The 26022-nt window shown below is 46.7% G+C and overlaps 1 protein-coding gene across 3 annotated transcripts; it reads left to right on the top strand.

Annotated features, from left to right (window-relative positions):
* Positions 1-8556: 8556 nt before the first annotated feature.
* On the top strand, positions 8557-17875 carry LOC115319652. 3 transcript variants are annotated; one of them, XM_040499632.2, is made up of 6 exons: positions 8557-8802; positions 11157-11210; positions 13433-13486; positions 14789-14845; positions 15340-17207; positions 17261-17351. In XM_040499632.2, exons 1-6 carry the CDS (start codon positions 8677-8679, stop codon positions 17349-17351), a joined length of 2250 nt encoding a protein of 749 aa, XP_040355566.1. In that variant the 5' UTR covers positions 8557-8676. The 3 variants fall into 3 exon arrangements, with proteins under 3 accessions (XP_040355566.1, XP_040062790.1, XP_040062791.1); XM_040206856.3 differs by lacking the exon at positions 11157-11210 and having other exon boundaries at positions 8563-8802; positions 15340-17875; XM_040206857.3 differs by lacking the exons at positions 8557-8802; positions 11157-11210; positions 13433-13486; positions 14789-14845 and adding an exon at positions 15149-15158 and having other exon boundaries at positions 15340-17865.
* Positions 17876-26022: the final 8147 nt, after the last annotated feature.

Here is a 26022-nt window from a genome sequence, read left to right as displayed (position 1 = left end):
TTCATAAAATTTGCAAAGAGCGAACTTACCTGAGGAAAAAGTAAAGAAAGAAAAAGGCTTAGCTCCTATGGAAACGCAGCGACGCCACCGGTCTGCAATCAACATGGCGCCGTTTCGCACGGTAGACAAGAGATGGCGCAAGCGGTCGCGACGCCAACTGCCGCCAACGAACGAGCAGACGACGCCGAGAGCCGGCGTTTTTAGCAGACAAGGAACTGCAGTTGCTTGTTGTTACCGCGCCTGTTTTTGTTTCTGCAACTGTCGCCGTTTGCGGAACGCGCGCCGCTTTTGATTCGAAAAGATCGTCTGCTAAAAACGCTGGCTCTCGGCGCCGTATGCTCATTTGTTGGCGGCGTTTGTTGCGCCATCTTTTGTCTACCGTGCAAAACGGCGCCGTGTTGATTGCAGACCGGTGGCGTCGCTGCGTTTCCATAGGCGCTAAGCCTTTTTCTTTCTTTACTTTTTCCTCAGGCAAGTTCGCTCTTTGCAAATTTTACAAAAAAAATGCACCATCTGTGGGCGACGCTGCACAAAGTCGTAGCGCGATAGGTTAAGAAACCGAATTTTCCGGTCGATTTAAAGAGCCTACCGTCTCCTTGTTTCACCCGGTATATCAATAAATGTAGAAGTTCCATAGAAAACGGAGACGCGGAACGATAAAAAAACGAACAAAACAACAAGTCTCAAACACAGTTTGTAGTTTATTTGAACAACGAACGTTGTTACATAACCTCGAGACCCTCACCACCAAAAAAGAAACACCTCCTCTTCACTAGGTCACCGAGAGCCGTACATTCAGACAGAACCCATATGATTCATGATTCAGGCATATCTAAATAATTCACACCAACCAGCCACCCTGATGACCTCGCTTGAGGGCTGACCAGCCACATGCGATAACAGGCAACTCCAGCTCCAGCACAGCCCTTACAATTCTTAGAAAACGCATAAAACAAGATCTTATAGAGACACACACAAAAAAAAACGCTTCATGTCACTGTCCAGTGCCAAGGACGGTGTGCTTACACAATTACCAGAGGTCAAAATACGCATGGTCTCCCTCAGAACTCTCCTACCACTGCTGATTGTTGGGCGAGTTGGTATTGCCGTGAGAAAACATGATTGCGCTTTAAGACATAGACAGAAGAAGAACACCACAGAGCGCTTACTTTCAACTGATGTAATCCAAGAGCCTCAGCGTAGAAACACACTGCGTCACCGCACCACATCTCAACCAATCCGTGGCCCCGCCGCGAACCGCAAATACACTATCTCTTTTTCTGCAAAGTCGATTGAAACCACGCATGACTGCAGGTGAAAACCATTATTTGCTCCTTCCACCCCACATGAAAATAAGCTGCAGCTTCCAGCTGGAAATGAAGATTTCCAGCTGCATTTTTGGCTAAATTATACAGCTACAGCTGGAAATCATGTTTACAGCTGGAAATGGATGCTGCTCATGCTGGAAATCAGAAATTTCAGCTTGGAAGCACATGATCCACCTGGAAGTTTCCCAGCTAGATGAGGAAAAATCTAATTTCCAGCAAGAAATTTGTCCATTTCTGGGTGGAAACAGCCTGGAATTCGGCTGGAAAAATTGATTTCCAGGTCCAGCCGTTGTCGATTTCTGGTTCCATAACACAGCCTGGACTGGAAGCATTTTTATGTGGGACTGTTCTCGCTAGGCACAAAGATAAGACTGTTAGAGAGATAATTGAGGCGGACGCCATCAATAGTTCCGGCACGTGTTGTACACGTGTTTTTTTCTGGCACCCCTGAGCACCACCCGAAAAGGGCTAACCTTTCTAATTTGTGCTGAGCTTTGAAAGCTAAATTTACACAGATCCTCTCTGCCACTGATATCAAGTATGAGAGATTCCAAGGTAGTCGGGCACACACACAACATTCTTTACAACCGGCTTTTTTTCTCACAGGAGCCGGATCAAACGTACGTTCCTCCTTATACCTTGAGCACAACTGTAACAATCCCATCCTGGTGTAATTGTTAAAATGGTTGTGAACGAAAATTGAGCTTGGCAAAAGGTCTTGACGGTTTTTATCAAGAAATGCCCGACAGAAGTGGAGCAACAGTCCATTGTCACTCAAAAACTCTGAGCAATTGATTGAAATATTGAATCCGCATCACGGAAGAAGGTGCGATGTGACAACTGTAGACATCAAGAACTACTCTATGGATAAGTCGGAGCTCTTAATAAGGGTCAGGAGGTGGTGTGATGATAATCTAGTAAAGTTGCAGTCTGCCACTGGAATTGATGTAGATCGATAGTTTTATCAGCATTCTGGAGTTTCATTTAGAGTCCACCGCCGTAGACTTTGATGGTTCTCTTTTTTTATTCAAAAACAGGGTGTGTGTATCGGGTCGTGAATTGCTCCAGTGTTGTCCGAGATTTTTTTTTTTTTTTTAAACGAGACTTATGTACACGTTGACACGGTTGTGCGGTCCTTGTCGATTGGACCGCACAACTCTGCCATAGCAAACGTCGAATTAAGTACTTATAGACCTACTGTTGCACACGGAAAAGGGCCTGTGCTGGAGGTACGGCAAGGAATCAGCCAAGCCTCTGTTGACAGCTGACAGCTGTCACTTGAAAATAGTTAAGAGTGGTGTAATTGCGTCTGCGATGGATAACGCGCCTGTAAAGAATTCCGTATGTTTTGGGTTGGTGAGGCAGTTGAGTTGCAAAAGATGCGTCGTTTGGAAGCGGGCCATCACCACGGTGCAATTGTTAGAGTTGTGCTCAAGGTGCTAAAGGTTTAATCCGGCTCCTGTGGAAAAACCGGTTGTGAAGAATGTTGTGTGTGTGCCTTACTACCATGGAATCTCTCATAACTTTATATCAGTGGCAAATAGGTTCGGTGTAAATTTATTTTTCAAAGCTCAGCACAAATTAGAAAGGTCAACCCCCTTTCTGGTGGTCTTCAGGGGCGCCTGAAAAAAACATAAGAACCCAGATGTAACTTTTCAAGCAGGAGTTGTGTACGGGACCCTCTCATTTCGTCGAAACTCGTTTCGTGGAATTACGTATCGCAGACAACTTTTCATGGGCACACGTTTCACGGACACACGTTTTGTCGACACGATCGTTTCATCGACACTCGTTAAGCGAATTGCACGCTGTAGGGACATCTCGTCACGCGTGTATCATATTAGTAAGGATTATGATGGAGTTGCCTGTTATCGCATGTGGCTGGTCAGTCATCAAGCGGGGTCGTCTGGGTGGCAGGTTGGTGTGACCATGAATCCTTTGGATCTGTCTGAGTTTCAGTGACCTACACTCTCAAAAAAAGGGTGTATTCTCACACCCTTTGTCCCATATAAGACACCCCAAAACTTCAGGCGTCGATCTGGCAGTACTAACTTTCACGAGAGGCTTAAAAGCCGTGTGGTACAACTTATTATCAATCAATCAATCAATCATTTTATTTTTTCAAGTAAAATACAAATTCGACTTGAACGGTCCGCTGGCACAAAAGGCAGACAGGTTGCCTGACGAGGTGCCAGCGGCCGGTAATTAAAATAGCTAATGTATGTTTTACTAATTACAAAAAAAAAAAAAAAAATAATAATCGGTGTTTTCTTGGCCCTACTGCAAAACCTCAGTATTTTCTTTCTGTCGTCTTTGATACGTACTTCAGATATTTAATAAGTTAGATCGCTCCGTTATCAAGCCCCTCGTAAAATGTATGGCCGTCTGTGCGTCGAACTAAAGTTTTGGGGTGCGTTATATGGGACAAAAGGGTGTATGGTGTTACCGTATATTTAAAGAGTTATTTTTTGGTGGGTGAGGGTCTTGACTCTTGACGTATATATATAAGAGCGTTCGTTGTTCAAATAAACTATACCCGTTTTTTCAAGAAAAAAAGAAAGTTTCGAGCATTTATTTATTTATTTATTTATTAAAGTACCCTCAAGGCCCAAAGGCATTACAGAGGGGGAGAGCACATACATGAAACAAAGATGTTCGTATACGCGACGCAAAGTCTTACGAGATTTGGTTGTCGGAGAAAAAAGTGATGATTTTGGCGCTGGAACGTGCACGTCTTTATAATATATATAGTAGAATCCAGCAACATATATCTTAATTCTCCGTATAAAGGTGGAAATTAGTAATGGTTCGTGGAGAGTCGGACTCTTTCTACTAGAGTTCTTGACGTGAAAACGTGTATAGAAGTTGTGTTTGAGACTTGTTGTCTTGTCCGTTATTTTTATCGTTCCGTGTCTCCCGTTACTATGGAAGTTCTTCACCAGCTCGGCTGTGTTTTTAAAGCGTTATAACGGACTGAACGGTTTTGTAGACTGCAAAACGATTTCATGAAAACTTTGCGAAATAATTTGATGCAAGAGGGCTATATTCGCGTCCGTTTTCGGGCTTCTTTCAAACGTATTTTATTTTGATCCACACGCCTGGCTTGTTCCTGTCACATCGTGTTTCTAGGGGTCCTCCTTTCTCGTTTTCACGCGGAGATCCAGCATCGGGGGTCGAAGTCGAGCCCCCATCCGGTCGAGTCGGGGAGGCTCTCCTTACGGGTCTTTCCCGCCAGCGTATTTGCTTACACTCCCGAGTTCAAAATCCTTGCGCCCTCGCACATTTTGTTAATGTTGTCATGATCCTCTCGTTACGCGTCTAGCCATCGTGGAGGGCGGCGTCGGCGTGATGCGCTTGTAATCGGAGGATCTGCTGCGGTGCAAGGCGAGTTGGTTGATATCGACGTCAATCGCTGCAGGTTGTTCGTGAAAAAAAAAAAAAAAAAAGAGCTATCGTGCGGCAGCTAGGCGGCAATCCAGGGTGCCTTGCGGGGTAAACCTGGAAATGGTGTAGGTTTGATTGTTCACGTTGGTGATGACTTAAGTGTCCGTGAGAAAAAGCAGGCCAAGTTTCGAGGTAGGAAGGCCGTTCGTGTACCATACCCTGTCCCTGACGCTGTATGGAGCTGGTCGATGTTTTGCATCGTAGGAGGAACGCTTCATGCCGTGAAGGTAAGCGAGGTTCGCGTTTGCAGCGTCGCAGTTCGCGCGGACGTCGCCGACCTCGTCGGGAAGCGGGGAAAATTCCATTGGTCTACGTGGGACAAAGTTGAACAGGAGTTCGAACGGTGATGTCTGAAGTCCGGCGTACGGCTGCTGGTTCACTTGAAAGCTGGTTGCCTGGAGGTAATCGCTCCAATGGTCGATGTCGCCGTTGACGTTCTTTCGCGCAGACATGGAAGGATTTTTCCGTTGGCGCGTTCGACAAACCTGTTAGCTTCGGGAGTGTAAAGTACTGTTAGGGATGCTCTGAATGCGCCTGTCGGCGAAGTACCGCGAAGCCGAACGAGAGGTTAAGACCCTGTCGTTGTCGGTGATCGAATAACGTGCTCGGTCGACTTGTTAGGTACGGGGCGTGCGACAAGCGCGTGGTGAGGTGGAACGCGGTGATAAAATACCTGTTGTCGTCGGTCCTCGTCTTGCGGAGGATCTTGGGCCGCGGCTGCCAGCCGGCGACATATTCTCTTACAAACGAGACTAAATAAGACGCCGAAGTACTTGATTCTTCTAACGGACGTACTCTTCACAGCGAAGGCAATATCCAGAAAGCGAAGGCTCTCCCGAAAAAAATAAAATAAAAAAGTGTGTTTCTTTTTATGGTTATTTGCATCTTGTTTTCCAAATTCAAACGACTCTTTTCTCTCTCCCCCTCACTTTCTAATTTACACCCCTCCCCTCCCTTCCCTCTTCCGCGCCACGCCGCCGCCGATCCGTTGATCCCCGCGCCGTCAACACGCCGCCGCCGGAGGTACAAACACCGGCGCGCCGCCGCCGGCGATTTCTGACCGGCGCACAGGTCTAGTGCCAGTGAAAATTTTATTAATTACAATACCATTTTTAATTTTACGTTGAACCAGCGTATGTTGTGAATTGCACAAATATTCAGAAAATCCAAAACTGGCTTACGGAGATGGTTACAGGGTGTTTCACGAAAGGTGGACAAATTCGATATTGCGAAAACTACGCGTCGCAACAAAAAAGGCTTGTGTCGTTTTGGTCCTGAGCCAGGGGCCTATTCTGGAAATGCGATTTTGTCCACTTTTCGTGAGCGAACTGGACAGGAATGACGAAAATGATCCCTGGAGAAGGAACACAAGAGGGACAAAGGACAAACACAAATCTCCAAACACAGCTAGGTGACTTGTGCGCGACCCAAAAAATCCGCCGGTCTGGGTTCTATACCCGGACACTGCCACGCCGGCACCGCACGAGGAACAACAACGAACAGTAACCACGTGTGTCAAGGAAACAGAAGAACACCTAAACGCCTAAACGAGCGCCTACAACTAGCATATGGATATTATGCTGGTACCAGGCGCCGCAAAATGTAACGTGCCCTAAACACGTTAAAAAAAAAAAAAAGGCATTATTAGGTTATATATGAGCCCGAGCAGCTAAGCCAAGAGTGAAGCCCCGGAGAATTCGATTGAATCAAGGAGATTATACTGAACGGCTCTTCGGAACCGCCAAGGTACGGCAAGCAACCCAGAGGCTATATACCAATCGGGCGAAGCGGAAAATGATGCTGCGGTGTGCCCATCAAATAATCGAATGCTTGCTCGTGTCGACGAAACGATTTGTCGATGAAACGCTGTTTAATGAACTGATTGGCACCGAGCCAATTACTGTTCCCTATATGTCTACAAATACATGCTTTAGGTTCCGGCTTTACAAAAATAAGTAGCTATACGTTTTATGTAGCTGTCTATGATTTCGAAAGTGCTTTCTTGTCAACATATGGAGGGCGCATGGTAGCGCTTTTAGACGAGGACGAAGAAGAGACCTAGACACGCACGAGCGCTAACTGCAACTGAATGAATAGTTGCAGCCAGCGCTTGTGGCAGAGTGGGCAGAGTGGGCTAGCGTACACCAGCTCGGAGCACGTGGAGCGAAAGTTCGCGCTACAGAACCCAGGGATCCTGGTTTGAATCCCCGCCTCCGGCCGTTTCGATCTGGATATGAGCATTGTACCGGCGTGCGGTCGTGTATCACTACTGCGTGGTGCACGTTAAAGACCCCAGGCTAGCGGTTGTACTGCACTGGCTAAATTGCTCATCTACAGCTGGGAGACCCGTCGCGTCCGTTGAGGCAGACCAAGCTCGAGCTGTATAAACATACACACAACCCAATTTTCTAGTCCCTTCTTCGTCCTCGTCTTAAAGCGCTACCATGCCCTTGACATCTCAATTAGCCCAGCATTCTGCATTGACAAATAAGATATCAAATGCGACATGCTCAGCTAGGGTTGTAATATCGGATCGCTCTGGACAAACACTTTTGTACACATATATCCTATCCTCGGAATTCGGTAGACATCTCCACAAGTCACAGTAACATGTTCGCTTATCACGCTGTCGGTGTCTTTCCTCTTTGGGTACCGTAGGACCGCAGCGCGAAGATGTAAGTACTAGCAGAGCCGCCTGGTACGTATGCCGGAGAGCACACAGGGACCATGGCGCCCGATAAAGTAAAATATACAGGCCATCTACTCAACGCACACCATACAGTAATACGTTTTCTGTTAATAAGCTCATTTGGATAAGAAATCAGTCGATTGATCATACTTAATTATGCTGAAGCTTTGATGTCGAGATGGAGGGCGTGAAATCTCCATGGCCATTCTCCGGAACCTAGGAGCTAAGGCTCATGCAGGAATACTTAAGAAATAATCGTTAGAAATTATTTGAAAGTAAACAGGTGAAACCTGATCAGATAGTTTTATTGATTATTTAATAAACTTATCGGCGCATTCGATTGTAACATGCGTTACGTACTATTTCCAACTCTAGCATGCCCTTGTGATCACGTAGCTCGTGCGTACTGAGGTGCATAACATAACTATATGAGCGAATGGTGTTTTAACGAACGACTATTTAGCGAATAGAAATCCTTTGAGCGAATGGACGTTTCCGCGAATGACCGTTTAAGCGGTCATTCGTCCGCTTAAGCGGTCATCAAGACAGACCACCTTTTGATATCCCTCGTGGTAAATAAATGCAACATGAAGTTCGAGGGTGCCACGCCTAGGGTTCACCGCCAAGGGTTCGGCAAGCCAGGCTACTAGCACAGAGCCATTCGCCAGTGCGGAGTGCAAGCTTGTCTTCTACTTGTACAGTGGTTGCGATGATGTCAGAACGCCGAGCTCTTGTTGGCTGATTAAAAGATAATAGTGGGTAGACCTCGAGGTACCTAGAAATGAGGTCTGCCTACAATCTTTCAGTCAAAGCCAATCGGAGCTCAGCGTCGATCTGATGTCCACGCAACTCCTGCGCAAGAAGCAGACGACTTGGTCTGGTTTCGTTTTCGTTCGCTAAAACATCGTACGATGAAGTAAATGCCTTCCCGTATACTGAATGTCCATTTTGTCGACTAAATATTTTGTGATACTTAATTTTTTGATTAAATTATCGCTCTAGGTTGTTTAAATAATATTTGCTGCTTTTGCTGGCTTGGAATGCCTGCATTTTACCAATTTTACCGCCAAGAAGAAATTGTCTCATATGTTATCCAATCCAATCCGATCCGATCCGGCGTACGCACATGGTGCCAGTTGTTGTCACCGGGTCTGTGGGTGATTGCTGGTGTCTCTTCGTTTCATTTGAGTAGCTAAAGGCTTTGATCGGGTCAACATGTCTGGCACGAAGCGGAAGCAGTACTTGGAGCCTGGAAATGAATTTGTGCTACCGAAAGCAACTGCCTGGCGCAAGCAAATGAAGAAAAACTACGATGGTACTGCGGATGAAACCGATGAACCCGTAAGTTAGAATCGTTTGCGGAAGATATGAATAGACGATTTGGTAAATTTCCCAATTACCAAGGGCTAGCAGCGAGTATAGTTGGGCTAGCAGCGAGTATAGTTACACGAGCTGCACGCGCTTGCCTTGCACATTGTTAGACGCTTTACGTCAGCGTCTATCGATCTTTCCGATAAAGAGCTTAAGTCGGTGCCATTTGCAGCGTTCGTGCGTATGGCGCGTGCTCTGCTCGCTTTTCCAAGCGACGAACACGCACGGGCTGGACTGTTAGTCAGCACGTCTGGACTGTGACATTTGTAAACATTGGAATCGTCTACAGACGATGCCGCTGTTTACAAATGTCACAGTCCACATGGGCTCGATCAGACCACCGAGCGCGTGCTTAACACTGGGGCGTGCCAGAGAATGCTCGTGCGAAATGCACAGAGACGGCAATGAATGCTCCCTGAGACGCTGGTATGGAAAGGTTTATTGTTCGGCTCATCTTAGCATGACCTATTGTTGACCGCACGTGCCTGAAGAGGGAGATAATCGTTTTGAATGACGCCTGGGCGGCTGCACTGCAGTCGTGCGGCGCGAGCGTCAGTCGGGGTCAGGCTGTCTCGCGCTAGCACGGCTTCTCCGGTTAGCCCATGCTAGGGTGAGACGAAGTAGGGGGTGCCGAGCGTTAAGGGGGATATGCAACATTTTCAGTTCGCTTTTCCATACATTCTGCAAGTATAGTCCAATGTAATGCACTGAGCCAGAAGTTTCGTTGTTGCTGTATAAGCTCAAGAGTAAAACATATATTTTCTTCTTGCCTTCGCGAAACTTGGTTACGCGGTCCAGGGCCATAGGGTTGCGTAGTCACAGGGTATCTTGTTCACCCTTCAGGTGTCAGCACAGCGAAGGCCATAAGCGCGAGCTAGCCCACACTCCTTGCTTAGAAATGTTTCCCCCTAAAGCAAGCACTCGCTCCAGAAAAGCCCGCTTCAAAGCTACGATCATGTGCATGTAGCTTCCACTGCCCTGTAAATGGGGTGTGGTGGAGCCATGGCGTCAGCCCCAAGGGCCCCCAGCCGAATGCATCTTGTGGGTTGGGCATGAGCAGTGCGTCATTACACTGCTCAGGCTCTGGAACAACGATAGTCTGTGTAGAGATATGGGTTAGAGCTTATGTCCAATCATTGCGATGAGGGAAATAACCAAAATCTAACAATGTCCTGGCAGAGCACGTGTCCTTTACATTGCCAAACCTAGCGCATGGCTGTGACGAACAGGGGGGCATAAAAGCATGTCACGAGATCGGGTGGCCGCTTGATCGGGCATGCGAGTTGAGGGGGTGAAAAGTAATATTTTTTCTTAATTTTTTTTCAACTTCTGCTAGTATGCAGATAGAAGCACTAACACTCTTTTCGCTTATTATGAGTCTCAAGGATTCTTTCTATACAGTATATGGCGAAAGTGAGAAAATAGTTGGACAGTCCCTTTAAAGCCCCCTACAAGGGTGCTCCTGTCAAGCATTCCAGTGCGGTTCCTTAGCCAAGAACATTTTTATACTAAATTGCCTGATTTTGAGTGTCCCGGCCATGCTTTCAATATTATTTTCTCACTTATGAAATTAGCATGCCTGGTTTTCTTCGAGTGTATGCACCAGCCAACATTACTAAAACTACTTTGGTGTACACACTTACAAGCATGGCCTGTTGGTGCCACCGTCTTACTAGCTGGGGTGCGCTTCGGGGCATGCCATGCACACCCCAACAAGCGAGGTGGCGGCGCCTACTGTTACTAAAGGGAGTACGCTTTTATGCATCGATGCTCTTTTCTGTTTACCGCCAGGCAACCAAATGCTCGCCACTACTCTGCTTCACTAGCATCTCTCTAGCCACCATACTTAGTGCAGCTACTCTAACGCCTCTAAAGCTTAGGTAACAAAATGGCTGCCGCTACTCTGCTTCACTAGTAACTGCCGAGTCACCATACCTTAGTTTCGCTACTCTGAAATGAAGCTTATTCATTGGTTTTAGCGGTGCCCAAAGGCCACGCCTGCAAGCGTGTATAGCTGTGCAAGTTTTTATTAAGCGACTTCTGGTCGCCATGACACGGATCCCTGGACACCTCCGGTGCAAGTTTGGTTTGCATGGTTCAATGAGGACATAAACCAATTTTCAGACTTTGTCCAAATGAATGTGGCAGTTACTCTTTATCGCAAAGTACTTCTATCTCTGATAGTCATACAAATGGCCAAAAGAAAGTAGACATTATCCAAGAGGTTCAAATGCTCGTGCCCAAAAAAGATTATGACGAAATTGGCCGAAAATTGGCCTAGCCAGCGCTCTGGTTAATGAGGTGCTGTTACGATTTTATTCCAGGACAGCTCACCTCTCTCCCAGGTACCTGGGACCCCTAACCAAGCACCACTGCTGGTATGTATTTTTTCGGTTGGTTAATTCAAAAGTAAACCTTTGGTACATTCATACTTTCGCCCCATCTTCTCACAAAAAACAAAACAAAAAACAAGCCGGTCTGATAAAAAAAAATGTTCTTTTAATGTAAGACTTGTCAAGATATTAGGCACTCGAGAAAACCAGACCTCAGCCTTGAATCTTTATTATTGCAAAAGCATTAACTGTCCGATGGAGCGAGCCGACGTCGTCAGCTGCGCCAAACAGCTCCTAAATTCCCCTGTCCCAATGGAGCGAAGCGAAACCACAACCTGAAGCATCCCAGCTTTGAAGCCGTGCAAAAAGCCACGCAAAATGGCAGATAAATTCACCTTTATAAAAGGAGCGAAATGAAGCCAACCTCTGATGGATTACTCTCTTATTGGCTGGTGCACATCATCAAGGGACGAGGCACCCATTGGCTCTCGTGCGGCGTGGTTGCAAAAACCACCACCAGAGAAGCCCTCTGTATGGCGGCGCAGTGCTTGCAGCGGCCCGGCGAGGTGCAGCGGTGCGGGCCTGGCTGCCTGGCCACAGAGCCCTTTCGGGCGAACTCGGAGGAGGTTGTACAGTCAATTTCAGCGTGGCTCACAAGCCACGGTCACCCTCACTATGGCTAAACAGATGCACACCTTGACCCAGCGTCTGAAACGCCCACAACCGAGCACCATTTTCTAAAAGTGGAGTGGCGTTTCACGCTGAGAGCAGGAAGCAGTTGTCTCGGCTGCCAGCATACTCCCCTCATATAGTAGCCTAGCTTGCCAAACCCTTGGCAGCTCTGATGAGGCTGCAAACTCACATTGGAGATTAGTATGCATTTTACCTGACATGCGTCCTGTGGCACCAGTGCTAGCACCTCATGCAAGCTACCCAATGCTGGTAGGCATGTCAAGCACACCTGCACTGCCAACTGTTTTGCGCATTTTGTGATAATGCAGATCTTTCGATCAAGAGGAACGAGTACATTTTCTTGATGTGTTGATGTCCCCTTGCTTTTCACGCAGCAGCCAAGGTCACATGAAATATGAAGATATATTTTATGCTTAAAACACTTTAGCCGAGTGAGGAGGCGAGTGGCATTGCACTTTGGATCACCACACAGACTTGCTGAATAGCAAAAGCGTACTTCTTTTACAGTTGAGCGCTACACCAGTCACGCTTTTCTTAAGCTAAGCTGATTAGGTGAGGTCGATAATAGATGCAGCAAGGTTCTTTGTTGTGCTCGCCCCCTTCTACCGTTGTCGCGCTTGGGGGCTGCTGTTGATTAGGGTCTTGGAAGTTCGTTGTAGTCTGGTCACTCTTGTGATATGGACAGGCAGGGTGTTGGAACAAAAAGATTTTTGTTGTTTGGTTTCAGTTTCATTTCATACAAAAATGTTCCGTTCTGGTTAGACTCCAAAACAAAAAAAGAATAATTTGTAACGATTTTTGTTTTCATGCAAGAAAAAAAAAAAAATAGAAATGAGAACAAATATTTGAGGAGAAAACTTAACATTGATTTTTATTGAAAAGTAGATCATTAAACAGCTCTAGCAAGCAGTGGCGTCACAAGGGGGAACGGGGGGTGTCGGCCGCCCTGGGTGCAGCGCTCGGGGGGCTGTCGCAGCGGGCCACGCGAGAGCGGAGGGTGTTGCGGCGTACTACCGCCGCAGGTGCCGCTGACCCTCGTTACGCCACTGCTAGCAAGACAAGTGCGCTCTTCAGGCACACAGGCAGGATTTTATTTTGAGGGCGGGATCCCGCTCATGGTAAACCGCCAAAGATGGGAGAGAGGAGGTCCCAGCAAAACTGAAAATTTTGCTATAGATGGGGGGGGGGGGGGAGCCTGCCTCCCCCGCCTTTCCCCCCTGCTACGTGCCTGGCGCACTTATTGCAACAATCGAAAGTAGAAGATTCAAGGTAAAAGACACTGCAAGGAAGAATGGCTTGTGGCACTGAGCATGATCCCACTCCCAATCACATTTGACGACCGCAGTGGAGTGCTCTGTATATTAAAGCCATGCTTTTCTAGTCGGCAGTCCGGCGTCAACTGGAGACCTCCGGAACAAAGAGCATGCACAGGCAAAGCCCGGCAACCCATACTGTGGGAAGGATTCAATTGCACTTGAGTTTTTCAAGATACCTCAAATATTGTGTGTACCAAGGTGCTTGCTATTTCATGGAATAGATTCCCTTAGTGAAGCAATCACTTTTTTTTATTCCAGGAACCCTCATCTGCTTCCCAGGAACCTGGGACCTCTAACCAAGCCCCACTGCTAGTACGTATTTTTCAGAATTGGCTCATTTAAAAGTGCACCTTTGGGCACTGATGATAAAAGTGGTATCTTGTTAATGCTGAGAGCCCCAGATGAGTCGGACCCTACTGACCCTGCAAATATAGGCAGCAAAAGTGGCTTTGGCATCACATAACAGGAATTGGTTCCCCTTGCATCCACATTTTGTTGATGCTCGGCATCTTGGTCATCAACTCTTGGCGCATTTAGAGTGAGGGCAAATGTGGCCACCTGCATAACTATGCTCTAGTGATTCCATGCGTCCCCGCAGCATTCATGGTGGTGGTTATACAGGGTGTTTGTGGAAACGCACGCCAAATCACTCCTACTGAATCTATGCATCACACAGAAAATCTACGCATCACATCATATCCTACTAAATCTACGCACAAGCAGTCCACAATAGCCTTCTCATATCACTAAAATGGTAACCATATTGCTTTGTAATATTTTTGAAGGCTAAAAGCAACCTTTTATAATTAACTCATGAAGTGATTAAAAGGGCACTGAAGACTTTTTTTTAAGATGCATGTTTTTGTTGTATTATGTAGTAGGGGGGTGCAAGTTAACATGTGTTCGCTATTTAGACACTGCTGCAAACTAAGTTTCCCCTTGCCTTTTTGTGCGGGAGCGATGTGTCTGCTCGTCTGCTTCCCGAAAAATTCACTTGCAACACTTGTGGAAGACATTTTCTTTCTCGTGCCAGTGGGTTCCGTCTGGAATTTCTTATGGTCTGTGGAACATTAACGCTCTAATATGCCTGCGTGTTGACTTCCTGTTTGGGTCAATCTGCGAGGGAACCATCACTCATGATTGGCTGACTAGCACCTTTGTCATTCAGCTTTGTTCAAATGCACTGGCACCACCCCTTTGTGTTCAGCAAAAATTAAAAAAAAGGGGCATTTCGCAAACTGATCGCATTCTTAATAGGAAAATAGGCTCGGCATGGTTGTGATCTTTAGATTTTTAGGATGCTTAGATTAAATAGAATGAGTTATCACTATGGATAGACACTCTCAATAACCTCTTAGTGCCCCTTTGATATTTTCACTTGCTCAGTTATTGGCACACAATATATTCCCTGATATGTTAGACACGGTGTCAAACACATGGGCAGACATGCATTAATACTGAAATTCGGATATCTTTGTCAGCCGTAAATTCATTCTGGAAAGTTTCGTGCTCTCAATTTATGTTGTTATCCAAGAAAGTCTTCATTGGAGATTTATATGATGTACATGGAGGTTATATGTGCACCCTGCTTACATTGGAAGTTTTTGTTTTCAGTCTCAGGAAACTGAGTACTCCAGCACCCAGCCAGATGACCCGGTGGACAACACAACGGTGAGTGTAGTTAAAAAGTTAAAACCCAAACAAAAAGGCTTTTTGTAACATTTCTTATTTATGGCTGGTTTATGTTGAATTTGAAACCAAGAAAAACAGTGCGTGTATAAACAGAAAGCAGTTAAACTTGCTGTAGTAGTGTTTCTGACCTAATTAGGTAATGAGGTATTAATTAGTAAAAAGTTGGAGCATTTTCAAAAGAAAGTGGCTGAAAATGCATCTTCATTTCCAGATTTTTTTTTAGAGAAACCAGCAAATTGAACTATTGAACATGCCTCTCCCTTCTTAAAAGGCACCTGCAAAGATTTCTGGGGTGCGTGTGGCTACATTCACTGCACTCTCCTCGGTGCTTGGGAATTTTGCTAATCGTCTATTGCTCTGTTTGATTGCACATTTCTGGTATAGCAGTGTCCTCTAAAGCAAGGACTGTTTGTTGATTTTGTGAAATTGTGCTATATTTGGCTTTATAAATTCATGTCATTTTTGTTGCACAGGATTCCTCCTTGTCTGAATCTTCAGAAGACGACTTCGATTCAGAAGAGTCAAGTGAAGACGACACATTCCATGACGCCTCCGATGAGGAGCCTGTCTGTGGAATGGAAGGAAGTGTGCCATCCAATGATGAACGTGTTTGTAGTGGGGGGGTGACTAAAGCGGAAGCCCTCATTTTGATTATTTTGTTTGTAATCCGCAGCGGGCTTTCAATGACTGGGTTGAAGGACGCCTTGTTTCTGGTAAACACCTTGTTTGGAAGGCCGGTTGTGCCTAGCTCCCTCTATATGTTTGAGAAGTCTCTAAACTTCTGTAAGAATTTCGATCTCGTTTATTATTGTTTATCTTGTTCTGTTGAATTGACCTCCACTGTTCAGAAGGACATACAGAAGTGCCGGATTTGTAAAAAGTTGTTTGACGTTAGGAAATCTGATGGATCTGGTTTTTTTTTGACAGCCTCATTAGCGTCTCAGCTGAAAAGTGTTCTAGAGAGTTTTTCTGATCACAGCTTCTTAACTACAAGGTTTAATCGACCAAACAACACATTTTCTGACATATGTGATGGACATATGTACAAGGACTTATGTAAAAAATTCTCAGTTCTCGGAAATCCCAATAACATTTCTTTTACCTTTAACACAGATGGGTGCCCAGTCTTTAAAAGTAAAAATTGCTCTATCTGGCCACTTCAACTTATTATAAATGAACTCCCGGTCTTTGAGAGGTTTAGGAATGTCATCCTTTCTAGTGTGTGGTTCGGAAAGAATCACCCTCCAATGGAGCTGTACATGAAAAGCTTTGTGCAACAGTGTAAGGTTCTGTGTGATCAGGGGTTTGTATGGAAGCGCAACGGCACTGAGGTGCTAAGTAAGGCTTTCGCAGTATGCTGCAGTGTGGATTCGGTGGCCCGTCCTTTGTTACAAAATATGATGCAATTCAATTCTTATTTTGGTTGCGGTTGGTGCCTGCACCCTGGATCTCTCGTTAACAGGTCAATTCGCTATACGGTCTCTGCAGAGGTAGCTGATGACAGACAATCGAAAAGTGCAATCCGTGACATGCGTGAAGCTGCATCACATGGTGTTATTTGCAGAGGGTTTAAGGGTCCGTCTGCATTGCTCAACTTGCCATTTTTTAACGTTATTGAATCCTTTGTTCCAGACTACATGCATGCCGTCCTCCTCGGCGTGTCTCGTACACTTTTGAGCTTGTGGTTCGACAGCAACACCGGAGGGGGGTTTTATCTTGGAGATCCGGCAACCGTGAGGCTAGTAGATCGCAGAATGAAGGCCATCAAGCCTCCTTCTAAGCTCGGCAGGTTTCCCCGGGGGGTCAGTGAACGAAAGCTTTGGAAGGCACAAGAGTACCGGTCGTGGCTTCTGTATTATTCGTTGCCGGTCCTCTATGGCATTTTGCCAGAACCCTTCCTTGGGCACCTCGCTCTTCTTGTACACTCCATTTTTTGCCTAATTCAGGACACACTTACAGGGGACGACATCAACATGGCCCAAATTTTGTTAACGGAATTTGTGATCAAATACAATATGCTATATGGGGACATCAACATGGTTTTCAACGTCCACTTACTCCAGCACTTGGCAAAGGATGTTTTTCGTTGGGGGCCTTTGTGGACCCATTCGGCCTTCTGCTTTGAGTCGTACAATGGCGTTTTGGTTAAATCTATCAAAGGCAACCGTGGAGTAGCTATGCAGGTGTTACACAAAGCCATACTTAAACAGTCTGTAAATTTTTATGTCTTAACTAAAGGAACGGATGTAATGAAGAGATCCCTTGCATTTTTCAAGGATGAGAAAAGGTGCCACTCGGGGGACACAGTCTCTGGCGTAACTCTTTTGGGCCAAGCACAGCCGTCCAAGTTCAGTAATGCCGAAAAACGATGCATTATCACTGCCCTTGGTACAGTTCCTTCATGTCTTTCAGTCTTCTTAAGATTCATCGCTGGAGGAGTTGTGTACCATTCAGCTCAATACTCACGTCCTCAAAGAAGCGATGACACTGTTGTAGTTCTTCAAGGCGAAAAGTTCGGCATTATTCGTTCGATTTTTTCTTACAGGCTTAACAGTGCACAGGAAGTCGGTTTAATTGTGGAGGTACTCGAAGTTGAGGATGCAGCATTTTGTGGTGCTCCCCATATTGCAGTTGGGGAGTTTTCTTCCCTCGAAATGGTCGCTGTTTCAGCACTTTTGAGGAAGGCAGTGCGAGTGGATGTCGAGAACTCTTCGTTTGTTTGTAAGGTTCCCAATCTTCTGGAAATTAACTGATGCAGGCTGGGCTGCAGTCTTAATAGGTTACCAGTTTTATTTTTAATTTGTCTGCTTGTTCAGGGTGCCTTCTGAATTGCTTCTTTCAAATTCTCTGACTTTTCCAAGTTTTCGCTGACTACGGTAGAATACCGTGCGTCCGCCCACACCACACTAAGCGCCCATTCCCAAATTTGTAGGATCTGAGAAAATACGGAGAGTACATTTATATGTAAAACTGATGAGCGGAGAGGGGCCCATCCGCTTTTTTTGCTATTATCTCCAAAGTTTGAGTGGGCACTTGCTTGGTATTTTACATTATGTTCAGTGCGGGTATGCCGATGCACCGTGGTGCTTCGTTGCATGCCACCATGCCACTTAAACTGGCTGTTTTTCCCGACTTCAGCTAGCTGCTTGGTGGTTTTCCCGATTATTCTGACTTTTCAAGATGTCGTAAATACTCTAGCAATTCCCAGTTTTAGTGTTTCGGTTGCATCTTGGGGAATTTGTGTACTGATATTGTTTGCCCCAGGTCCTCCGAGCTTTGATGCATTAACACACTTGACCACAGATCCTTCTCTTTAAATGCCATTGAGCTTCCATTTATATTTATACTTTCAATGGTAGGTGGATGTAGCCCAGAATCCCTTGCTTCTCCAGTGCAAGCTTTCCCTCCACATGTCCAGTGCTGTGGCACGTTAACACACTTGGTCACCAATTCCTCCTAATGCCGTTGCGCTTCCATCAGGGTGTTTATCAAATTACTGAATTTAAATTCCCTGACTGTTTCAGGTTTTTCCCTGACAGTTTGTGGGTCGAAGGATGGCATTTCAGCAACATTATTTAGCATATAGGTGTGCCGATGTGCAACCGTTGCACTTCATTCTGCACCGCCGTGCCACTTTCAATGGTCATTTTCCCTTATTTAACCACCTTTCAGACGGTTTTCCTGATAACTCCCAGACTTTTCCAGATGATTTGAAATTCCCTGAAAATTCCAGGTTTTCCAGGTTGGTAGACATCCTGTTCCATGCATATTTGAGGAGTTTTTTTTTTTTTTTTTTCTAAGGGCCAAACTTATGTGAAGCGAAACTGAGATAACGTGAGAATGTTTGCTTATAAAATTAGCTTTTAACTAGTCCTATAATGCAGCCACCTGCACCATGGTTTTCCTTGCATATTATGACTGATTTCAGCTTGCTGCAATTTTTGGGAACGATGCACACCCACACGTTTTCCAAATTTTAGCAAAAATTGGCTTAGTTACGGTTTGTGGACTTAGCTCATTTTGAGAAAAAATTCTGCTGTATAATCTATTTATGCTTTTAATATTGAGAGAGGATTTTGAGCCCAGAATCCCTGGCTTCTGCAATGCATGCTTTCCCTTCTCATTCTCCAAGCTGCAGTGAGGCAACACACTTGGACACCCATTCCCCATTTGAATGCCATACTTTGATGCATACTTGTGTGCATGCTTTCAATGTTCTCTTATACCCCCCTCACTCAACTTTATGCAACACTTCTCTGAAACGTGAATTCTTGTAGTATTTTATGAATATTGTGAACACATGGGCTTCACTGACACTTAGTCATTACAGTGCAAATTTGAAATATGGTATCTGATAATATGTGTAATATAGATATATGCATCTCATTCAAAGAAAACTATTTGTCCTTCTATTCGCTTTGCAGTCGAATGTCATATTCTGTGGTTTGAGAAACTGCCTTTATGTTAGATTCAGTTGCCATCCTGCCGTGGAATGATTGTTTTGTCATGTAGAGCTGTTATTGTACTTGTTTTTCTTGTCTCATTCTATGGCCATTGGATCTGCATATAAAATAAACATACAGAGTCCAGTCAAGTCCTCATTGTGCATGTTTTCCTCAGAACTGCCTATTTATACCTGTTGTTACTAATGACAACCTGTGAGTACTCATATTAACGCAGAACATATGTCTGATAAGGCCAGAACAATCCAGAACACAAGACTGGCAACTTCAGAGTAATGTTGACTAAAGAAAAACTGTCAGAATGAGCTGTGACGCATGAGCGAAAGATTCTGTAATGTATATATAGTTTCTTCTCAAAAGCATATGTGCTGGTGGGCATGAGTTAACGTAAGAAAGCAGCTGTTTTAGCTTACTGTCGCATACTAAAATGCAAGCTGCCTAGGGCTGAGTACTTTTTCACATTTTCAGCAACATGACTAGTACATAGGGTCCCTGAAGGTTTCCCACAGACTTCTTAGAGTGCTCACTGAGTATGTGTAGGATACCTACAGTCTCCCACACAGTGTCCCGCTTGTCTCATAAAGCCCATGGTCCTGATCACATGGCGTGAATTACCTAAAGCCATCGACACAATGTCCCATAGAAACTAGTACTATACCCGCAGGATGTGTCGGTTACAAAAAGTAACCCGCACAGCCTCCCACATGTCTCGTAGACCCACAGCCCTATCCCCACAGGCTGTGTGGGTTACAGAAAGCAACCCACAGAGTTTCCCACATGTCCCATAGACCCACAGCCCCATCCCCACAAGGATTTTGGGAGTCCTACAGAGACCCACAGGTGTCCCATAGAGCTATGTAGGACCCCACACAAATTCTCTGTGGGTGCTCTGTGGGCATTTGGACCGGGGAGGGCTTTCCCCGGAGGGTCGGCGCTCTGTCCCGGACGATTATTAGAGATCGATGGGCTTGAGTAGAGAATAAATCCTCGTAGGTTAATGTCGTGTGCGTTGGCTTCCTGCAGAAGCAGGACGTCGGGCTTCTCGTCGGGTTTGTCTTGGAATCTTGCTCTGAGCTCCGCCACTCGACTGCGAAGCCCTCGGCAATTCCACTGAAGCACCTTGATTATGCTTTAATGCCACATATGCTGCTGGCGAGTGTCTTCCATTGGTTGAAGGAAGCTTTGTATTGTCTGTTTTCTTCTTGCAGCGTTTGAACCGTGGCCTTCAGCCTATCCAATTCTGCTTTCAGGGAAGCGTAGGTGTTCTGCTCTGCTGGGGGTGCTGCCGGGTCGAGTCCCTTACGGAGCCTGTCAGCCCAGAGTTGTGAGGCGCTCGGCGGGACCGGGATCCTGATCTCCCTGGAAGCAACCTCTCGCTTTTGCTGCAGCTTGTGCTGTTCCTTATAGCTCCTGACTTGTTCTCTCATCCGTTTGTTGGTTTCTTGCCATGTGGGGCAGGCACGGTTTGTGCCTATGTGCCCAGCCTTCTTACACCCTTGGCAGAACAGGGCGTTCGGAGTTGGGCATCCCACTTGGTTTTCGCTATGCGTGTTGCCGCACGTTGCGCAGACCGTAGCAGTCGGGCAAATGTCCGGCTTATGCCCCAAGCGGTGGCAGTTACCGCAGGTAACTGCTTTTGGCATGTACGGGAACACTCGCATGTACCGCCTTCCGTACAAGACGGATCGCGGTGGCTTGTCTCCGTCGAAGGTTAACATTGCGGTGTTGGTCTTGCCCAGACGTCGGGCGGCCACCACGCGCACCTTCTCCGATTCCAGTTCAAGGTTGAGTACCTCGTCTTGGGGATCTTCTTGTAGGGTGTGAATGTCGTAAATTACTCCCTTGCAATAGGTTGCGCCGTAAGTGCGAAAGACTTGAACGGGTATTTTCTTGCCCTCGATGTCGACCTCGACGATCTTCTCTAGGACGGCCGCCAATGCCTCCGAGTCAGTCCTGACCGAGATGGTATTGGCCTTTTCTATTAGGTACATGGTGTATGTTGTTGGTGCATGTGTGCTGTTTAGAAGCACTTTCAGTCTTGGAATGGGCGGCTTGATCGAAGTGCGTGATCTTGTCAGGCGGATCTTATACTCGATTTGCCGACGCTTTTGGGGCTTGGCGACAACCCCCGTTATTGCTTGCGCATTCGGGTTCCCCCGTGCCCGTTTGCCTTTTTTCTTGTGTGTTACGGTTATCCAAGGATCTCCGTTGTCTTGGAGCATGGGCGCTTCCTCTACCACAGCTGCAGCTCTTGGCTGCGACGTCCTATCCCCCGTCGTGTCGTGGGGCTGACTTTGCGGAGAAATATTTGACGTAGCGCCTGCAGGCGTGTGTGTAGGGACGGTCGACGCCTTCTCGTTGGCCTTTTTGGCTTTCGTTTTCTTCTTCTGTTGCTTTTCGGCAACAGGAACAATGTTGTGAGTCTCTCCTAAAATGCTTTTGAAAATGTCTACAAGGCTTTCCTTCGAAATGCTCGAAAGTAAAGTTCGTAGAGCCTGCTCAACAGTCGGTGCTGAGTTCTCTGGTGAAGAAGTGGCTTGCTCACCGAAATGGAATACAGTGGGCAGCTCGATGACTGGTGTCATGACTAGCATAGGTTTTGCTGGGGTCGAACTTGCCGGTCCCGTCGTGACAGCGGCGGGTCCGGCGCTTGGCCCGGCGAGGTTTCTCGTGTCCATGTCCATGGTTTCTAATTGCTGGTCTTGAGGGCTCGAAGTCTTGGCCGCTTCTTCCTGGTTGTCCAGAGGAGCCGGCATCATTGTCTTTCGACAACCGGCCCCCCAGACTTTCAAGACGGGGTGTATTAGGTGCTAGGCCTAATATCAGGAGCCTAAGAAAAACGCGTCCGATCTCTTCGGTACCTTCTTCTTTCTCTTTCGACTCTAGGCATGAAATGAACTCGGGTGTATTATTTTCATCTTTGTCTTTATTGTTTATTGATTTCAATCATATCGAATAATGAACACATTTTATCACGCTACGCGTGTGTAATTATTTGTCTTAGATTTATTAACCTAGCCCAGTACTTAAACCATTCATTTATTCATAGTAAATCTTCCAATATATTTTTTAAATGTGAAGGTAAAAAGACACAGAGATTGATGATGATACAGACGCCAACGCCGCTCTCGGAAATTTTTTGAACACTAGAAATCAGCAGTTTGTCTGCCATCCGCCAGGTAGCGCAACAAAACACCCAAACAGTTTTTAATTGTTTTTAAAATTAGCTAAGCTCTACACCTATAAAGAAACCAAAGCAAGATCATTGTGAAAATTTAATACATCGCAATGTATATCTATTCCAAACAATACATGTTATTAGATTGCAATAAATCTGTTTGATGTCCAAAAAAGATATGCGCCAAAAACAGGTAAGTTTGAAGGGCTCCTGGAGCGTTATGACTTCGAAAATGAAAAAAAGCCATCGTCCACTTCTTTGGCAACCATTGTAGCTTTAAATTTTATAAAATATTTTATCATAGTTTAATTATTTCCTCAGTGGCATTTGAAGTACCATAGCACAAAAAAGTGCTATGTTTGATATAAAATATCTAAACAAAAAAAGTTTACACAACATGAAATTTTTTTCGGCATATTACCAATTATAAGCACTACATCTGTAGCTAATTTCATTGCCCTAGCGCTTGTCATTAAAAACATATTTGTGCTGAAAAATGTCAATTTTAGGGCAATATTTGGAAAGATGAAAAAAACAAAGTAGTGCAAATACCAAAAAAAGTGTATCGTTACATTCTGCTTCGACATCATCTTAACAAAACTGCTATATTGGAACCGTGCTATCTTTAATGGATCGTTCATAAAACATGAACTAGCGGAGCAAGTGAGGGTCCGCGCCATCATATTCGCAACGCTACAAACGCGCATGAACAGTAAACACCAACACATACATAATAGCAAATGAAAGAGGATTGCATTGCCTTTCTAATGACATCAATCCCACAAAACAGTATTTAAAAGGAGATGAGTAATGACCTGCCAAAAAGTACCTAAACTGCCACATTCAGTGGGACCGTGGCCTTAACACGCAAGTTTGCTTCCCGTCTTCACCGTCTTAGATCAGATTCCGCTTATACAAACGCTAACTTGTACCAGATTGGAAAAGCGGCCAGCCCTAATTGCCAACACTGTGACCAACAAGAGACAATTGAACACATATTATTTAAGTGCGTACACTACGCATCCGAACGAATTGAATTCTTGAACTGCCTGAGAGGGCTGGACATTCCTTTCACGCTCGAAGCTACATTATTTCCGAAGGGACCAACTTCCACGTGCGTGTTTTGTTTTTTGGGCGCGTGCGAACTACTCTCAAGACTGTGACTGTGACGTGTAAGAAACTTTAGAACGGCAGCCTATACTTCTTTTCGCCTTATCTGCGGGCGGGGCCGGGGCTGAGAGCGCGAGACCAGCGCTTTTAGCGCTTCTCCCCAGCTCGCGCGCTCGAGCAAAGCCTGAGCGCGCGGAGCTTTCGTGCTCGCGCTTCCAGCTTTGCCTTCGCTCGCACGTGGGGTGAAACGAAGTATAGTTAGGTCGATATAAGTACTCTCATTATTTATTTTGTGCTCGCTGGTGCGCGCCATGGGGTTCTGTCGTGTATAGCATTGTTTGAACATATGTCACAGTTCGTCTTAACAGCCCTAATCATTTTTTTTTTCGCCTGCGAAACGTGTTTAGTCATTATTTTGCTAACGCTGCCCTCGTCATCCCCGGACCCCTTCATCACCACATTTTCCCTTCCCTTTCCTCGCATTCACCCTCATCAACCTACGATAACCCAGGCCCGTGAAACGTGCCCACCGTGAGTGAGGCAAATGTCACGTCTGGCAAACAACACAACCAACCAACCAACCAACCCTAACCTGTTTTTGTTGTTGCTGAACTGTCTCAGGATGTTGTCCCCGAGAATAGAAACAGTCGATGAACGAGGTATTGACATTGTTGTAGCTTGTAGAGTCGGAGCTGGCGGAGACCTATCGTCTACGCAGTGGCGTCACGAGGGGGGGGGGGGGGGGGGGGGGCGGACTGCCCCAGGTGCAGCGCTCAGGGGGGGTGTCGCGGCGGGCCACGAGAGCGGGGGTGGGGGAGGGGGGGGGGTGGGTCTCGGCGGGCCACGCGAGCGCGGGGGAGGGGAGGGGGGGGGGGGGTGCCGCGCTGACCCTCGTGATGAGGGTCAGACTCAGCTCTCACCTGAGTGGGGAGGGCCGCCATCTTCGATCATTCTCCCGGCGGAATGCGTGAGATCGGCATCTAAATCTCGATTACTACCTTTTATATCGCTGGCTCTGGCAAGAAAATGACATTCTGTTATTCCTCGGTGGGTTAAAAAGCTAATAAATGAAGATTTTTCGGCGTTTGGCCACAAACTTTTATTCAGGCGAAAAAGAAGTCGGCCCGTAGCAGACGACGCGTAGCCTCTGCAGTGCTCTTCTCCGACCAGTCTCCGACAGCGTTGCTAAAAAATGGCGGTCGTCTCCTCTCTGCTCCCTTCTTTCTCTCTCGCTCCTTCGGCGCTCTCCTCCCTTTCGTTTACTTTTCTCCTCTCCGGCGCCTTCGTCGCCACACCCACTGGCCAAACTCTCCCAATATACGGCTCTGGTTTGGCATAGAGTTCCGGTATATAGCTACCTACGGTAGCAGAGTTGCGCATTCAGCCTCGGCGGGTGGCCGTAGCGCCGGCTTTCCTGCACGCCCTGGATGCTTTGCTCCTCACGTGACTAAAATTGGCGAATAGCGGCGCCGCGCGCGCCGCCGCGCGTGGAGAACAGGAGAGGAGGAGAACGCGGCGAAAACAGGAAAACATACGCCAGGGCGCGAGCAACGTCGGCGGAGCGACCGTACATGTGGCTTTCTTGCACGGCAAAGGATGCTTTGCTCCTCACGTGATGAATCTCGGCGAATAGCGGAGTAGCGGCGCGGGGAAAACAAATGCGCAACTCTGCTCCCCCTTCGGGGAGCATATCGAGGAACTCTAGTTTGGCATAGAGTTCCTGTATAGGCTCCCTACGGGAGCCAGAGTTGCGCATTTGTTTTCCCCGCGCCGCCACGCCGCTATTCGCCGAGATCCATCACGTGAGGAGCAAAGCATCCGGTGGCGTGCAAGAAAGCCACCTTTACGGTCGCCCGCCGACGTTTCTCGCGCCCCGGCGTATGTTTCCCTGCTTTCTGCCTCCTTTTCCTCCTCTCCTGTTTTCCATGCGCGGCGGCGCGCGCGTCGCCGCTATTCGCCAAATTTAGTCACGTGAGGAGCAAAGCATCCAGCTCGTGCGGGAAAGCCGGCGCTACGGCCACGCGCCGAGGCTGAATGCGCAACTCTGCTACCGTAGGCACTACAAGTTGCGCCATCTAGCGGCCGCAAAATAAAGCATATTGGGTAGGCCAGGGCGGCCCGGGCAGCCCGGGCAGCCCGGGTAGCGGGGACTGCGGGCGGGCGCATACGCGCATTTAGAAACCACGTGTGAACGAGGCATTTCGGATGGGCGTGAGCCTTTTAGGAACCGTTTTTCGTAAGAGTAAGTCTCAACTTCACGTCTCTATGACCTCACCGGGTTCCTGTGACATCTCGCCTACTCCTAGAGTCTCCCCCCAAAATAAACGTCGCCACTGCTGCGTGAAAGACTGCCACAGTCGCGAAGATGACTCACGCCGACTCAAGCGTCAAACTTTACCGCTTCC

This window comes from Ixodes scapularis, unplaced genomic scaffold (genome assembly GCF_016920785.2).
Source record: "Ixodes scapularis isolate PalLabHiFi unplaced genomic scaffold, ASM1692078v2 PGA_scaffold0__279_contigs__length_252992795, whole genome shotgun sequence".
Taxonomy (NCBI): Eukaryota; Metazoa; Arthropoda; class Arachnida; order Ixodida; family Ixodidae; genus Ixodes; species Ixodes scapularis.
This window is presented reverse-complemented; position numbering and strand designations above follow the sequence as displayed.